This window comes from Carcharodon carcharias, chromosome 7 (assembly GCF_017639515.1).
Source record: "Carcharodon carcharias isolate sCarCar2 chromosome 7, sCarCar2.pri, whole genome shotgun sequence".
NCBI lineage: Eukaryota > Metazoa > Chordata > Chondrichthyes > Lamniformes > Lamnidae > Carcharodon > Carcharodon carcharias.
The window spans coordinates 123045091-123063031 of NC_054473.1; the positions used below are offsets into that span (position 1 = coordinate 123045091).

At 45.5% G+C, this 17941-nt stretch overlaps 1 protein-coding gene across 1 annotated transcript in view; it reads left to right on the forward strand.

The window, feature by feature from the left end:
• Window positions 1-17536, forward strand: part of LOC121280038 (adhesion G-protein coupled receptor G2-like) — a 31918-nt gene extending 14382 nt beyond the window's left edge. The window contains exons 7-10 of the mRNA XM_041191668.1: window positions 9940-10208; window positions 14488-14587; window positions 15844-16121; window positions 17415-17536. Of these exons, the coding sequence (XP_041047602.1) occupies window positions 9940-10208; window positions 14488-14587; window positions 15844-16121; window positions 17415-17536 (769 nt within the window). The remainder of the gene's footprint in view (window positions 1-9939; window positions 10209-14487; window positions 14588-15843; window positions 16122-17414) is intronic.
• Window positions 17537-17941: the final 405 nt, after the last annotated feature.

The following is a 17941-nucleotide window of genomic DNA, read 5'->3' on the forward strand; positions in this document are numbered from 1 at the left end:
TGTTGGTGCTTCGGGTCTACTTTGGAACATCACGATCTTGGCCTCAGCCTGCCACAGATGATCAGTGAAAGGCGGGGAGAGGAAGGTCTAGCTGTGAGTGGGTAGGAAGATGCATCTGGAGGGTGGGGGGTAGGAAGGTATAGGTGTGAGAGGGAGAGGAGTTTTCCCAGGGGGAGGGGGAAGCAAAGGTGTCGGGGGATGAAGTTGGGAGGGGGGGAACGAAGGTATTGGGTGTGGAGGGGGGGGGTAGTGAGGTTGGGAGGGGGAAGGAATGTGTCTGAGGGAAGGATGGTGTAACGGCAGAGAATGCTGCAAGTGGGGAGGTAAGTGTAAGTTGGGAGGGAGAAGGGGAGAAAGTGTCCGGGCAGCAGAAGGAGTTTGGTGGGCGGTGGGGGGTGGGCAGTGGGCAGTGGCAGGAGAAGATGTCCAGGGAGAGGAGGGATTTAAGTGTAGAGGAAGGCGTAAGGGGGAGGGGGGCAGTCCAGGTGAATGTGCAAGAGAGGTGCTTGTGTAGTCATTGGTTGCCTCCTGGGATCAAAATGAGGGTGGGTGTGGTAGGAGGGAATGGTGAATGTGAGAGGGCACAGCGGGATCCAGCACGGTGGGAGGATTAGGGTGAGTCGGTAACGGTAGAAGGGACGGCAAGTGTGGGCAGTGGGGAGACAGAGACAGACCCTGGGGGTGGAAAGGAGCAGGTCGGGGAGGTCAATGTGGATGGGGGTGGGATTCTTAGGAAGGTAGGGAACCTGCACATTCACCTGGACATCTGAATTGACAAGGGTTCTGGTTGGTAGATGGTGGTGGGGAGGTGGAAGGTGATACCACGAGAGTGAACAGTGATGGAGGAAGGGCATAGGTGACTGAGGGAGGGGAAATAACGGGGAAGCTGACAGATATTTGACCACAGCCATGGTTGTCAAAATTGAGAATGAGCGGAGTCTCGTGTTGGATGAGCACAGGTTCTGCATGAGAGTGAAATCAGTGGGTGGGTGGAGAAGCAGGTCAGCTTAGATGGACAACTGAAAGAGAATCCCAGTGGGCAGCATTAAAAATGCTCCGGACAGAGTGATGAGAATGATGGATGAAGGATCTGTGTGCATGAGATAATGCTTGCAAAAGGCTCTAAAAGGCCCTGCCAATACACACTTCGCCCTGTAGAATCATTCGTGGGCCAGCTGCATGCAGCTGAACTCATAGTGGTAGGGGGGATGTAGTGAGAGGACTTGAAAAGCCTGTCAGTGAAGCTGAAAGACAATATTACACTTTATTCAGTGAAAGTAAAAATATTTTCAGATTATAAAGCAACAAAGTGTGTTGACCCATGCAACTACTTGTGATCAGAATTTCTGAACTTTTCCAGGCTAACCACTTCTTCTAGGTGCTGCCCTGACATCCGCAGCAGGGGTGGAGAAAGCGTATGCAATGGTTGGCTCTGTTGCCTCTGATGACTTCAGCATGTGTCCTCTGGAGAGCAGAGACCTTGAGGGCCCCAGCTTGCTTTGGCTGTCCTCCTGTGGTTCAGCCTCAGCAATAACAGAGGATGAGGTTGAGGGGGTCAGAGGCAAAGTGGACTCAGAGAGAGAGGACAACCTCTGAGATTCCTGAGTGGATGACCCAGGGGTGTCCTGCTGCTGCTCCTCCTCCCTAGTTGCCCGAGGGCCCCGGCCTGACTCCTTGAGGGGAAGGGACACCTGGAGGGGCATCGAGGTGCCCCATTTCCCTCTCGCGTTCCCACTGTAAGAACTCACCCATGGCTATCGCGATGGAAGTGCAGGTCTGCGTGCAACTTTGTGTTCTGCTGGACCAGGGTCTACATGGCGTCCGCCATCATCCCCATGGAGACCACCATATATGCACTTGCGGGCATCACCCCATCAGAGAGCAGGCTGACTCCTCTGACTCGCGTGCCAATCTGTTGAAGGCTTCCAACATCTCTGAGTGATGTTCCCCCGCCTTATGCTGACTACGTGGGATGAGTTGGAAGGCCGAGTCCAGAGGCTCGTTATTTGACTCGGACCTCACAGGTGCCTGATCCCCAGCAGTCCTCCGTGTGCCAGGGAGCTCACACGAACCTGCCTCCTGCAGTTGCAGATATTTGTCCATGCAGGGACCACCAGGTTGTGAAACCAAGTCTGCTCTAGGTCCCACGGAGTTGTGTGTCTCTGCGCTGGTATAGGGTGTGGGTAAGTGTTGTAGTGGGTCTTCCAGGCTGCTTGTTTCCAGCCCTTCAATGGAGGAGGCATCCTCTTGGCTGGAGGAGAGGACGTGGATAGAGTTGAGGGACTGGCTGGCTGAGGGTGTCCATCGCTTGGCAGAGCTCCCTGTGAACCAAAGTAAGGATAATTAGTGCATGGCAGCAGAATCAAAGGCAGGAGAGAGTGCTCACAGTTATGTTGAGAGGGATGATGTGGTGCAGGATCTTCATGTGGGTGTTCGTTGCCAACCTCCCTGTCGCCACAGGCACGGTCCATGTTCTCGCCAGCTGGCACGATGGCACATTCCTCAAGGTGCATGAGGGGCCTAATGTGGGCCACTCCAGCCCAAGTCTGGGGCTGGCCCTGCTGATGTGACCCAGGTTCTCCTGCACAAAGATGGAGAGGGTGTGAGCAGGACACATGTCACTGCATGGAGTGTTTGTGTGGTGAGTGGGACATGGGCAGGAATGAGGATGTGAGCTCCAGAGGATATGAGCCTGATGGAGATGTGCGGTTGTGTGAGAGTTAGTGGTATTATCCTTTGAAGTGTGAGATCCCTGTGGATGTGTGATGGGTTTGAGAGTGTGAGAGTTGAGAGTGATGAGATGGTTGACTTACCTGGCGAAATGGATGAGAGCATTCATCCTCTTCCTGCACGGAATAGCTGACCTCCTCCATGCTCCAGTGGCACTGACCACCACTGCCATCACCTCCCAGGCCAGATTGGTAACTCTGGTGGACCTCCTGCGACCAGAGCGAATTTAGAGGACATCACAGCGGCCTTCCACTCCGTCCAGCAGGCACCCCTGAGAGGTGTCACTAAATTTGGAGACAGTTGCCTTCTTTGCTTTTGGGGCCATCCATCACGTGGAGCCATCCTGGTTTGTAGCCATGAAGCACATTACGCTCTGGTGCACTTTAAATATGGCACCCAGAGCAAGGAGACACCGAGGTCACAGCATGGAGGGCAAATCCAAGCCCACCCGCCTGCGATCTGGTTTGTTTCCCATGAATGCATTATCAATGAGGCAGAACTTGCCGGGAAGGGAACAATATGGTGAGAAAATCTGTCATTTCTGCCAGCGGGGGTTTTTCCACACCTAGTACCGCATTTAATGCAAATCTTGGACAATTCCACCCCGCGACTTTATCTTATGCATCACTTAGTCACCCTATCTCAATGCTGGTTTTTCTTTTCCTATATATATATATATATATATATGTGTGTGTGTGTAGGATACCTTACTATCTATTTTCAATTTCCTTGGTAAGTTAATTTTATGGTTTATCTTTGTCTTCCTAAATTTTATTGAATTCTTTCCTAATCTTTTCCTTTTTCCTTATGTCACCCTTGCCTTTGTTCTCAATGTACTTAGAGTATGCCATTTTCTTTAGCTTCAATTTTGTCCTTATTTCTTTATTCATCCATGTTGTGACTTAACTGGATAGTTTGTTCTTCTGTTTTTCGCGACATTTTCTCTTGAACTCTAATGATCAGCATTTTTAATGTTTCCCACTGCTGTTCTAATTCTATGTTTGTCAACAAATGTTCGAACTTACTTTCTCTAGCTCCATTCCCACACTCTTAAAAACAACTTTTTGTCTAATTTATTACTTTGGTTTTATTAATTTCTGATCTCTGTTGCCTAGATGTTCCCCTACACTTCTATCATTTTGGTTCATACTAATACTAGATTAAGCTCCTTCCCTTACCTGTCCTTCCACAATTCTGATCTGCCTAACTCTATGCCAATTAGCATGTGGCTCAAGTAGGAATCACAGAATCACTGCCCTCGTGGTCTATTTGAATTATTTTTCCCTAACTTCTGATAGTCCCTTTCCAGGATCCCTATTGTCCCGAGATGCATTGCAACTATGGGATCCTCCCTCTCCCTTTCCAAGTTCTTTCCCAGTTGTTCCGAGCTATCCAAAGGCAGGCAACATGCCCTTCTGGTTCCTGGTTGTGACTGCAGAGGACACTATCCATTCCCTAATTACTGAATTCTTTAGGATGACAGCCTTTCTATTCTACTCCCCTCCCCCAAAATCCCTTGGACTGCCTCCTGCTCCATATTGCCAGGGCACAGACTTCATCCTTATCCTCACAGGTAGCAGTTGGATGGACCGGTGTCTGTAGGACCTCTCTCCCATTTTCCCCTTGGTTCCACTTTATCCTGTTGACTGAGTCATACTCTCCTTTTTCTGCACCTCTGTTTTCCTTTGAGATGTGACAACTTTGGAGAAAACTGTCAAGAAATTCCACCCCTCTCCCTAATGACTCGGAGTGTTTCTAGCTACACCCCAACTCACAGACTCTGACCTGGCGTGTCTCAAATCAGAAACTTTCACTGTAGGTTTGAGAATACAATCCAGGACAATCTCACTGTGCACAAACTCTCACCACTTACAATCCTGACACATGCATCATTCCCATTTGCTTGCAATAGCTCACCCAGACATGGTGGGTGTATCTTACGGAACTGTCTGCACCTGCAGGAAATCAGGATGTACATGAATCGATAGCAATGTAGTGAATTGTGCCTTCACCCATTTATCATCCCTACCTATACCAGTTACATTAAAAATCAGCCGAGGAGATGCCAGCATATCTGCTTGCACACTGTTGGGTTCCAATGTTCAATAAAAGCAAACTTTTGGCTCCCCTTGGATGTTTTCAAACATTTTCCTGGAACTTTTGTAGGAATTTCCCCAATCACATCTTTTTTTAAACCGATCACACTAATTCTTCAAGAATTCCATTGATCTTCCATAATTGTCATGGCTGGACATTGAAGCAAAGGTCTTTATACATGGATAGAGCTGATTAGAGTAATGTGAGCAGGGTGGTAAAAGTGAACTGCCTGCTTGCCCACATATATTGTGCCATTATCAAAAAGGTGCCTGAAGTATAACTACGTAACTACCCTAAAGTTGGTAAAACATTCTCTTTGTTTTAAAACAAAAACAGAATTACCTGGAAAAACTCAGCAGGTCTGGCATCATTGGTGGAGAAGAAAAGAGTTGACGTTTCGAGTCCTCATGACCCTTCAACAGAACTGAGTGAATCTAAGGAGAGGGATGAAATATAAACTGGTTTAAGGTGGGTGGGGGGAGACAGGGGGGTGGTGTGGTTGTTGGGACAAACAAGCAGTGATAGGAGCAGATAATCAAAAGATGTCACAGACAAAAGAACACAGAGGCGTTGAAGGTGGTGATATTATCTAAACGAATGTGCTAATTAAGAATGGATGGTAGGGCACTCAAGGTACAGCTCCATTGGGGGTGGGGTGGATAGGCTAGCAGGGGATAAAAGATTTAAAAATAATGGAAATAGGTGGGAAAAGAAAAATCTATATAAATTATTGGAAAAAACAAAAAGAAGGGGGAAGAAACAGAAAGGGGGTGGGGATGGAGGAGGGAGTTCAAGATCTAAAGTTGTTGAATTCAATATTCAGTACGGAAGGCTGTAAAGTGCCTAGTCAGAAGATGAGGTGCTGTTCCTCCAGTTTGCGTTGGGCTTCACTGGAACAATGCAGCAAGCCAAGGACAGACATGTGGGCAAGAGAGCAGGGTGGAGTGTTAAAATGGCAAGCGACAGGGAGGTTTGGGTCATTCTTGCGGACAGACCACAGATGTTCTGCAAAGCGGTCACCCAGTTTACGTTTGGTCTCTCCAATGTAGAGGAGACCGCATTGGGAGCAACGAATGCAGTAGACTAAGTTGGGGGAAATGCAAGTGAAATGCTGCTTCACTTGAAAGGAGTATTTGGGCCCTTGGATGGTGAGGAGAGAGGAAGTGAAGGGGCAGGTGTTGCATCTTTTGCGTGGGCATGGGGAGGTGCCATATGTGGAGATTGAGGAGTAGGGGGTGATGGAGGAGTGGACCAGGGTGTCCTGGAGGGAATGATCCCTACGGAATGCCGTCGGGGGCAGTGCAGGGAAGATGTGTTTGGTGGTGGCATCATGCTGGAGTTGGCAGAAATGGCGGAGGATGATCCTTTGAATGCGGAGGCTGGTGGGGTGATAAGTGAGGACAAGGGGGACCCTATCATGTTCCTGGGAGGGAGGAGAAGGCGTGAGGGCGGATGCGCGGGAGATGGGTCGGACACCGTTAAGGGCCCTGTCAACGACCGTGGGTGGAAAACCTCGGTTAAGGAAGAAGGAGGACATGTCAGAGGAACTGTTTTTGAAGGTAGCATCATCTGAACAGATGCGATGGAGGCAAAGGAACTGAGAGAATGGAATGGAGTCCTTACAGGAAGCGGGGTGTGAGGAGCTGTAGTCGAGGTAGCTGTGGGAGTCGGTAGGCTTGTAATGGATATTGGTGGACAGTCTATCACCAGAGATTGAGACAGAGAGGTCAAGGAACGGAAGGGAAGTGTCAGAGATGGACCATGTGAAAATGATGGAGGGGTGGAGATTGGAAGCAAAATTAATAAATTTTTCCAAGTCCCGACGAGAGCATGAAACAGCACCGCAGTAATCATTGATGTACCAGAGAAAGAGTTGTGGAAGGGGGCCGGAATAGGACTGGAACAAGGAATGTTCCACATACCCCATAAAGAGGCAGGCATAGCTGGGGCCCATGCGGGTACCCATAGCCACACCTTTTCTTTGGAGGAAGTGAGAGGAGTTGAAGGAGAAATTGTTCAGCGTGAGAACAAGTTCAGCCAGACGGAGGAGAGTAGTGGTGGATGGGGATTGTTCGGGCCTCTGTTCGAGGAAGAAGCTAAGGGCCCTCAGACCATCCTGGTGGGGGATGGAGGTGTAGAGGGATTGGACGTCCATGGTGAAGAGGAGGCGGTTGGGGCCAGGGAACTGGAAATTGTTGATGTGACGTAAAGTGTCAGAGGAATCACGGATATAGGTGGGAAGGGACTGGACAAGGGGAGAGAGAAGGGAGTCAAGATAACGAGAAATTAGTTCCAAGGGGCAGGAGCAAGCTGACACAATCGGTCTACTGGGACAGTCCTGTTTGTGGATTTTGGGTAGGAGGTAGAAGCGGGCCGTCCGAGGTTGGGCGACTATCAGGTTGGAAGCTGTGGGAGGAAGATCTCCAGAGGAGATGAGGTCAGTGACAGTCCTGGAAACAATGGTTTGATGGTCAGTGGTGAGGTCATGGTCCAGGGAGAGGTAGGAGGAAGTGTCTGCGAGTTGACGCTCAGCCTCCACGAGGTAGAGGTCAGTGCGCCAGACAACAACAGCACCACCCTTGTCAGCGGGTTTGATGACAAGGTTGGGGTTGGACCTAAGAGAACGGAGTGCAGTAAGTTCAGAGAGAGACAGATTAGAATGGGTGAGAGGAGCAGAGAACTTACTGCACTCCATTCTCTCAGGTCCAACCCCAACATTGTCATCAAACCCGCTGACAAGGGTGGTGCTGTTGTTGTCTGGCGCACTCACCTCTACCTCGTGGAGGCTGAACGTCAACTCACAGACACTTCCTCCTACCTCACCCTGGACCATGACCTCACCACTGAACATCAAACCATTGTTTCCAGGACTGTCACTAACCTCATCTCCTCTGGAGATCTTCCTCCCACAGCTTCCAACCTGATAGTCGCCCAACCTCGGACGGCCCGCTTCTACCTCCTACCCAAAATCCACAAACAGAACTGCCCCGGTAGACCGATTGTGTCAGCTTGCTCCTGCCCCACGGAACTAATTTCTCGTTATCTTGACTCCCTTCTCTCTCCCCTTGTCCAGTCCCTTCCCACCTACATCCATGATTCCTCTGACACTTTACATCACATCAACAATTTCCAGTTCCCTGGCCCCAATCGCTTCCTCTTCAACATGGACGTCCAATCCGTCTACACCTCCATCCCCACCAGGATGGTCTGAGGGCCCTTAGCTTCTTCCTCGAACAGAGGCCCGAACAATCCCCATTCACCACTACTCTCCTCCGACTGGCTGAACTTGTTCTCACTCTGAATAATTTCTCCTTCAACTCCTCTCACTTCCTCCAAATAAAAGGTGTGGCTATGGGTACCCGCATGGGCCCCAGCTATGCCTGTCTCTTTATGGAGTATGTGGAACATTCCTTGTCCCAGTCCTACTCCGACCCCCTTCCACAACTCTTTCTCCGGTACATCGATGATTACTTCGGCGCTGCTTCATGGTCTCGTCGGGACCTGGAAAAATTTATTAATTTTGCTTCCAATCTCCACCCCTCCATCATTTTCACATGGTCCATCTCTGACACTTCCCTTCCCTTTCTTGACCTCTCTGTCTCAATTTCTGGTGATAGACTGTCCACCAATATCCATTACAAGCCTACCGACTCCCACAGCTACCTCGACTACAGCTCCTCACACCCCACTTCCTGTAAGGACTCCATCCCATTCTCTCAGTTCCTTCGCCTCCATCGCATCTGTTCTGATGATGCTACCTTCAAAGACAGTTCCTCTGACTTGTCCTCCTTCTTCCTTAACTGAAGTTTTCCACCCACGGTCGTTGACAGGGCCCTCAACCGTGTCCGACCCATCTCCCGCGCATCCGCCCTCACACCTTCTCCTCCCTTCCAGAAACATGATAGGGTCGGCCTTGTCCTCACCTATCACCCCACGAGCCTCCGCATTTAAAGGATCATCCTCCGGCATTTCCGCCAACTCCAGCATGATGCCACCACCAAACACATCTGCCCTGCACTGCCCCCGACGGCATTCCGTAGGAATCGTTCCCTCCGGGATACCCTGGTCCACTCCTCCATCACCCCCTACTCCTCAATCCCCAACTATGGCACCTCCCCATGCCCACTCAAAAGATGCAACACCTGTCCCTTCAATTCCTCTCTCCTCACCGTCCAAGGACCCAAACACTCCTTTCAAGTGAAGCAGCATTTCACTTGCATTTCCCACAACTTAGTCTACTGCATTTGTTGCTCCCAATGTGGTCTCCTCTACATTGGAGAGACCAAACGTAAACTGGGTGACTGCTTTGTAGAACACCTGCAGTCTGTCTGCAAGAATGACCCAAACCTCCCTGTCGCTTGCCATTTTAACACTCCACCCTGCTCTCTTGCCCACATGTCCGTCCTTGGCTTGCTGCATTGTTCCAGTGAAGCCCAACGCAAACTGAAGGAACAGCATCTCATCTTCCAATTAGGCACTTTACAGCCTTCCGTACTGAATATTGAATTCAACAACTTTAGATCTTGAACTCCCTCCTCCATGCCCACCCCCTTTCTGTTTCTTCCCCCTTCCTTTTGTTTTTTCCAATAATTTATATAGATTTTTCTTTTCCCACCTATTTCCATTATTTTTAAATCTTTTATCCCCTGCTAGCCTTTCCACCCCACCCCCACTAGAGCTGTACCTTGAGTGCCCTACCATCCATTCTTAATTAGCACATTCGTTTAGATAATATCACCACCTTCAACGCCTCTGTGTTCTTTTGTCTGTGACATCTTTTGATTATCTGCTCCTATCACTGCTTGTTTGTCCCAACAACCACACCACCCCCTCACCACTTCTCTCCCCCCACCCAACCACCCACCCCCCCTCCCCCCCCCTCCCCCCCACTCCCCCCACCTTAAACCAGTTTATATTTCACCCCTCTCCTTAGATTCACTCAGTTCTGTTGAAGGGTCAGGAGGACTCGAAACATCAACTCTTTTCTTCTCCACCGATGCTGCCAGACCTGCTGAGTTTTTCCAGGTAATTCTGTTTTTGTTTTGGATTTCCAGCATCCGCAGTTTTTTGTTTTTATATATGTTTTTCTCTTTGTTTTGTTGTTGTTTTAAGGAAGATTAAAAGTGATCAAGTCACCAAGATCCACATGAACCTTTGCGCTGCCTTATTTCTTCTAAACATAAACTTCTTGACCAATGTATGGCTCAGTACAGTGAGAAATGATGGTTTCTGTAAGACCATTGCTGTTTGTCTACATTATTCATTGCTGTGCACTTTTACCTGGATGGGAATCGAAGCATTTCAGCTATACTTGATGCTGATCAAAGTGTTCAACACTTATATAAGCCACTACATACAAAAACTGGCTTTAATTGGTTGGGGTGAGTAAGAATTATTCTCCTTACACTTTTTGTGGACTGATTTATTGACCCCATTTTGTGCTTTACATACAGAACATTAACTGCCCTCATACAATATTTTTTGTAATCGTGTGAAGAGATGAGGTGCCCAATTGATGGTTAAGAACTGGTATTCCCCATAGACAATACTTTTATGAAGCCTACCCATCTCCCATTGCTATGACTGATTTCAGTTAGAAGATTACAAACCTTAGATGAGTTAGTGTTATGTGAGACAAATACTTGTTACCCAAAATCATCCAAATTTTAAAACCAGTTTCATTGGCTTCTACTGGATTATTTGTTATTATTTCACTACTGTTGGTAACAAACAGTGCAACATTTAGAGAGGACGGCTAAATTACAGTATGAGCTAACCTTACACATTCCCTGATCCGCCTGCTCACTTGTTCTGGCCTGCCCGACTTCAGTACTTCCCGAGCCACTTAGCTCCTGCTGGTGCACAATGCTATCTAACTTGTTCACCTGCCCAATTGCATTCTCAGTTACTGGTGTGTGAAAAGATCACAAGCAAGGAATGAAGGAGGAGCGCAAAAGACAGCAGTGGATGAAGGTGGAGAATGAAAGAGGGAGGTAAAGCAGGAAAGAAACGAGAGCATTTATTTGGCATCTTTCCACATCCTCGAGAGGCCTCAATGCACTTTACAACAAACAGATGAACTTTGAAACGTGGCCTGAATATTGCGCTTGATGGGTGCACGTGATCAGTGGGCCCGGGACCGGACGGGAAATGGGCCCCTGACCGCGATTTCATGCTGGCTGGCCAATTAATGGCCAGCCAGTGTGAAACACACCCTGAGAAAGGCTCAGCACTGCCAGTGGGGACGGGAAGAAGGCGGGCACCGACATCACCACAGGTGCTGGCGAGTGTATCCACTGAACCCCCTGAAGTTGTTTCAGGGAACTGCAGACCTCTAAATAATAAAAGAAAGCACCAAAACGCTGCAAAAAATGTCCCTGCAGCACAATCAAGCACCTGAAAGCATGCCTCATTAAAGAAACGGTCCCCAGATATTTCTTATTATTTTGTATCCTGACAGACAATTTCATCCCACCCTTGGATAAGGAAATGATTAAAACATTAATTCCACCCATCCATTTTGCCCGTGCAATTAGCTAAAAATTGCACAGGCAACATAAAATCGCAGTCAATAAGTTTTTTAATGACCTTAACTGACCCTTTAATTGTTGGCGGACGCTGGTCCAACTCCTGCACGCTGTCACTAACTTCAATATTGCACGTGTGTGCGATGACATCGGGACACGCGCCTGATGTCTTTTCGTGCTATTTTATATGCGTTCGGGTCAGGTGCGCGCCCGACCTCAGAACGTAAGATTCAGGCTATGATTACTGTTGTTATAGGCACAAATACAATCGCCAATTTGTGCAAAACATTCAAATGATTGAATGAAGCATTATTGATTAAAGGAGCAATGTTAGTCAAGGCACTGGGCAAACTGTATGCTCATCTTTGAAAACTCCTATGGATATTTTAGAATTAGTTCAGCAGGAACCAAGGGGCCTCAGTTTTATATCTCATCAAGTTTATAGTGCTGCTTGAATCCAGGTGGGGAAAGCACTGACAGGGGAGCGAGAAGTAATTCTGCTATCTTTTCTTTCTATCTATCTTCAGCCAGATCCCTTTTCATTCAACTCAAATTTGCCTTTTCCCAGTGCAGGACCCTTATCTTTGTCCTTTTTACCATATATGTTCTTATATTGAACCTAAGTATGTTGTGGCTTCTATTTCTCAACTATTCTCCTGCTCCACATCAGTTCTGTAATAGAATCTTTCATTAACACCGGCAACATCCTTCATCCCCATCCATCCCTCTTTTATCCTCTCCTCTTTTATCCCATTGCTATCTCTCCTGAAAATGTTATTTTCAGCTTATTAAGTGAACCCTCCATTATACCTACAATAACATATTTCTCCATAGATATTAATGCTTCAAGCTATCCAAATTTGTTTTCAATGCTTTGTGTATTCATATACTTCCGTAGATGTACAAGTTGACCTTTGAAACTTTGAAATCCCTCCAAAAACAGTGGCAAACTTGTACGATGAGTAGAAAAGTGAACCGCCGACATGGCTGTGGGTGATTACAATTTTGAAATGTCATTGGCATCCAATACAAAGAGTGGCTATGCCTTAAACTCTTGCACATCTTTGCAACACAGCCCACATCACCTGTTTGACCCTTTACACTCAGTTATAAGATACCAGTAAATAAAACATGCATTCGTGGGGCGAAAAATTGAGGCTGACTACTAATGCAAGTATAACATGTTGTCCTGAAAAGGGAAAAGACTCATACACTGAGTATCTGCAAAACTATGATTTTCAGGCTGAGGAAAATGTGGTCATTTTATATGCTGGGTCGACTTAAACCTGACCTGCGATTTGGAAAGCTTAACGTTATTTATTTCCCTGATTTTCCATTTGAATTTCTTCATATCCTTGGCCCCTTATAAATGTGTTTTTAATTCCTCACTATCTCAAAGCTTTTTCCCTTTCCTCCTCAAAGATTGCTTCACTGGAGGTTTTTTTTCAACCTAGTGCTTAAACTTCTAAACTCCTTCTGCAAGATTTCAAATGTAATTCAATCTACACCATTGATTCTAACATGGGCCATGATTTTCAGCTGCTGTCCAACTCTGCAGGAATTTTGGACTGTTCTATAACGTTTTCTATTTATTTTAACAAAACTTTGTGCTTTGTATTCTAACATCTATATTAATCCCCAAGTTCTGTACTAATAAGCGACTATAACTCTGTAGTCTTCATCTGGGGAATTAAGGTAAACATTACTTTAATAATTGATGGATATCTTACTTACGTATTCTACTGTAAGAATACTTGAAGTTAAAAACTGAATTCTTTATCAGCAATAAGATTATATTTTTTATCCTTTCCTAGAACCACTAATGTTGCAATTGACTGTGTCAGTACCTGTGAATTTCATGTTTGGTTCTTTAATAAACTTGCGTATAGTTTAGAATTTTATATTGTTTGACATAGTTTTCCGCATCACAAACTCATGAACCTGACACTGTACACTCTTTACTGGGGAAGTACATTACTGATGAGAGATTTCCAGGTCCTCATAATATCCAGAATATTATAATCTGGCTGCACCTTGTTAAAAGGGCTATCTGGAGGATGGTAATACTCCATAAAGTCTGTTCCTTTGTGAAGAGATAGAGCAGTCTTCCAGATCTATTTAGCAGACTTAGGATCTGTCTTTCACAAGCTAAAGCTGAGAGGAATCATCTGAGAGGTGATGCAGGATTGTCCCAAAAAGGGGCTAGGATTATAATCCACCACAGTTTAAAATATGTTCCTTTCTTTTTAGAAATTTGTCAAGATGCTTTATTCTGTATTTAACATTGCGATTCTTGAACTGAAATTGGATGCCAAAGATCCAAAATAATTCTCTAGCACTGGCAACCCTCAGCTTGATGAACTCATCCTTCCCTAACATTCTTAATAAGCTATATACTGGATTGATGTTCTAAGAGACTTGTATGTGTTTGTGCAAGGAACGCAGAGGGTTAGCACACAGGTATAGCAAGTAATTAGGAAGGCAGATGATATGCTGGTCTTTATTGCAAGGGGATTGGAGAATGAAGAAGTCTTGCTACAATTGTACAGGTTTTTGCTGAGACCACATCTGGGGTAGTGTGTGCAGTTTTGGTCTCTGCTTTCAAGAAAGGATATACTTGGAGGCAGTGCAGCAAAGGTTCACTAAATTGGTCCTTGGAATGAAGGGGTTATCCTATGATGAAAGGCTAAGTAAATTGGGCTCATATTCCCCAGAGTTTAGAAGAATGAGAGGCGATCTTATTGAAACCTACAAAATTCCGAGGGGCTTTGATACGGTAAATGCTGAGAGATTGTTTCTGCCGATTGGGGAGTCTAAAACACTGGGCCATTCATTTAGGACTGAGATGAGTAACTACTTCACTCAAAGGCTTGTGAATCTTTGGCATTCTCTACGTGAGGGTTGTGGATGCTCCATTGTTGAACACATTTGAAGCTGGGATAGACAGATTTATGGTCTCAAAGGGAACTAAGGGATATGGGGAGCATGCAGGAAAAGGAGTTGAAGCCCAAGATTAGCCATAATTGTATTTGAGTGGCAGAGTAGGCTCAACGAGCCATACCATCTGCTCCTGCTCCTAATTCTTGTATTCTTTAAATGTTGATGACCGTAAACCATTTTCTTCTATTGACAGGTATTCCTGCTGTAGTGGTGTTTGTCTGTATTGGAGCGGACAAAGATAATTATGGCCTGTTTGTGACTGAAATCCAGGACAAGAACAACACTGCTTCAATGTAGGTTTTTCATTATTCTTTCTTGCAATTTGGCTGTCGCTGGCAAGACTAGCAGTTCTTGCCCATCCCCGACTACCCTAGAACTGAGTGGTTTGCTAGGCCATTGCAGAGGGCAGTTAAGAGTCAACCACACTGCTGTGGGTCTGGAGTCACATGTAGGCCAGACCAGATAAAAACAGAAGATTTTCTTCCCTAAAAGACATTAGTGAACCAGATGGGTTTTTACAACAATTGATGATAGTTCCATGGTCATCATTAATGATACTAGCTTTATATTCCAGATTTCATTAATTGAATTCAAATTCCACCAGTTTCTGTGATGGGATTTGAACCCATGTCACCACAGCGTTGGTCTGGGCCCCTGAATCACTAGTCCTGTGATATTACCAATACGCCACCATCTCCTCACTCTTGGTAAAAATGACAGAAGCAATAATGTTGGTATTTTATTTTCTTCTTCTGCCACTAGATTCCATTGAGAAACTGGGCCAGAAGTTCTTAGGGTCAATCCCAGATCTGTTGTGTGTTACCAGGTTGGCAAACTGTGCTTTAATTTGCCTGACCACTGTAATGATTAGAAGGAAATCTTCTAGTGCTCCTGCTTCTAATGGGTACCCAGTGAGCACTGCTGGGAAGGTATGAACCTCAGTAAAGACAGGAGCAGACTTCACAGTGATGGATCCTGCTGTCAGATAGTCTACTGCCACTCATTATCATGACAGGATTTTGAAGGGTGAATGGTGTCCGTGCAACTGTAAGCTAATAAGGGAACAATATCTTTGTAAGGCAGGAAAGAGAAATGATTTCGTTGAAAAGCTGCATAGAACAGTAAGTGACTATTTCCTGTTCTTTGAGGCTTTAACAGGATTCAGTTTTAGATTGTGAAACACACTGCAATTTCTGCTATTTCACCACTGAGTAAATCGCACTGGTTGTGACTAATTGCCTGTGAAGCGACATGTGGTATATTGGTGTTTACCTGCTCAAATAAACAGTATTTTGACCCTATTACAAACCTACATTTGGTCTGAACCTACAAGGAAAGGATTGGGATGAAGCCTCAGCTGTCCAAAAGCACTGCTACACTATATCTCAGTTTGCAGTGTCCATGTGATGAACAAGAATTTGTCCAACAGTCCGCATGTGATTGGAAAATACATGGACAAGCACCAGGTAGAAACAGTGGCATGCAATGGTATGAAATCAAAAGTAATGTTCATTATTGAATAATTCAAGTCTTCTTTCTTTTTGAACAGGTGCTGGATAACAAACAAAGTGGTCCATTATGTTACAAACTGTGGCTATTTCAGCGTTATATGCTTTGGGAATACAGCAATGCTAATCATTGCCTGTGCCAAGTTAATGCATCTGCAAAGAGGGAGCACGACTGAGCAAGGGTCTGTTTGGAAAGATCTATGGACAGTTCTTGGTCTCTGCTGCTTATTGGGCACAGCCTGGGCTTTAGTTTTCTTTTCGTTCGGACCGCTGTATGTGACTCAAATCTACCTGTTTTCCATCTTTAATTCCTTGCACGGTTAGTTAGTACTCTAATGCTAGATGCACATATTAGTGGTCAATTAGTGGCAATAAATAGTCAATGATAAGAATGTTTGTGCAATTTTGTTAATTTACTTCATGTAAATGCCCTTCTCAAGGGCAATTAGAGATGGGCAATAAATGCTAGCCTAGCCAGTGATGCCCACATCCCAACAAATTTTTAAAAAAAGAACTTGGATTTTCAAATCAGGATCAGGAGCAGGACAGTTGGATAACTTCCTAGGTCTCAACCCTGAGTTACATCTGTATCGCTCACACAATGCCATTTTAGAATGTAAATATCCTAATTGGACTGGAGGTGAGCTTGGCACCCAATTAGTGTTGCTGAACGTAACCAGGAAATGAGAGCTGCCTGCAAAGCATGAGCAGCGAAGGCAAATGGCATCCATAATGGGGCCTGGCATTGTCTTGAAGAAGAGAGCAGAGAACACCTCAGAGGGCCAGCAGCCTCACCAAACACAAAAAAGTGGTCAGACGGCCAAAGGGAAGGTAAAGCACAGGATCCAACACAAGATCCCCCAGCTCCTGAAATTTTTCAGCATAAAAGAAAACATTAACTTCTGACTGCTTTGAACCCAACAGCTGTACACCAACCTTCACTGGACTATTTGGGTTCAGCCAATTCCATTTTGAGAATTCCTTTCTGACCCTCCACAGCCCAATTAACCAGCTCCTCAAGGAGTTTAATGGGCTGTTAATTGAAGGTGAGCAGGTTCCCTGTTCCTTCGAAAAACTCAGCAGGTCTGGCAGCATCGGCGGAGAAGAAAAGACTTGACGTTTCGAGTCCTCATGACCCTTCAACAGAACAGTTCTGTTGAAGGGTCATGAGGACTCGAAACGTCAACTCTTTTCTTCTCCGCCGTTGCTGCCAGACCTGCTGAGTTTTTCCAGGTAATTCTGTTTTTGTTTTGGATTTCCAGCATCCGCAGTTTTTTGTTTTTATCCCTGTTCCCTCCCTCACTTGGAAAATTGCGTCACATTCTAGTGGCAGCTGGATCCAGTGCCATCCTCTAGGATTGCGATTTTCAAATTGCACCTGCACCTATTCCCTGCAATCCAGTCCAAGTTCATTGAAATCAAATGGAATTAACTGGGAATGCCTTTTGTATTATGCAATCCCCAGAAGTAATCTTTCCCTCAATCATCATCAGCCTTATATTTTCAGCAATTCTAAACAATTAAAGGGCAGCTTGTGTAGACAAATACAAAATGGTGTAACAAACACAAAATAGAGTAATTAATGACCCTGTAATTTTTTGAATATTTACAGGATTTTTCATATTCTTTTGGTACTGTGTGTTGAAACGACCATCCAAAGAGGAATTAAGCTTCACAACAACTTGGAAAAATGAAGTGAAAGTGGAGCTACCTGTGCTCCATTCACCTTTCTAACAGGTTTCAAAACAAGCTGTTCTTAAAAGGCCCCAATGTTTGTAAAGTATTTTAAATAAGAGTATAAACTTGTTTGTTCCATTTATGGTTTCAGCATGTCCACAGAATTTTCAACATCTCTTTGCTTGGATTCAATTTATTCTGAATATCCTTACCCATATAATTAAACAACTCGCATCAAGCATACCTCATCACATCACACCCCATAGGAGAACAAATAACTGCTTGAAATGAAGAGTTCTCTGTTAAATTACCAATCAAATTCCAGTTGATGTATCATGAGCAGACAATAAATACCAAGCAGCAGAAAGTTGAGCATTCAGATTCTTCAATTTGTTTGCAAGCTATACATTCAAACTGGAAAGTAGCAGAAGGCAGCCAAATTGTTCAAATACATTTGAACTG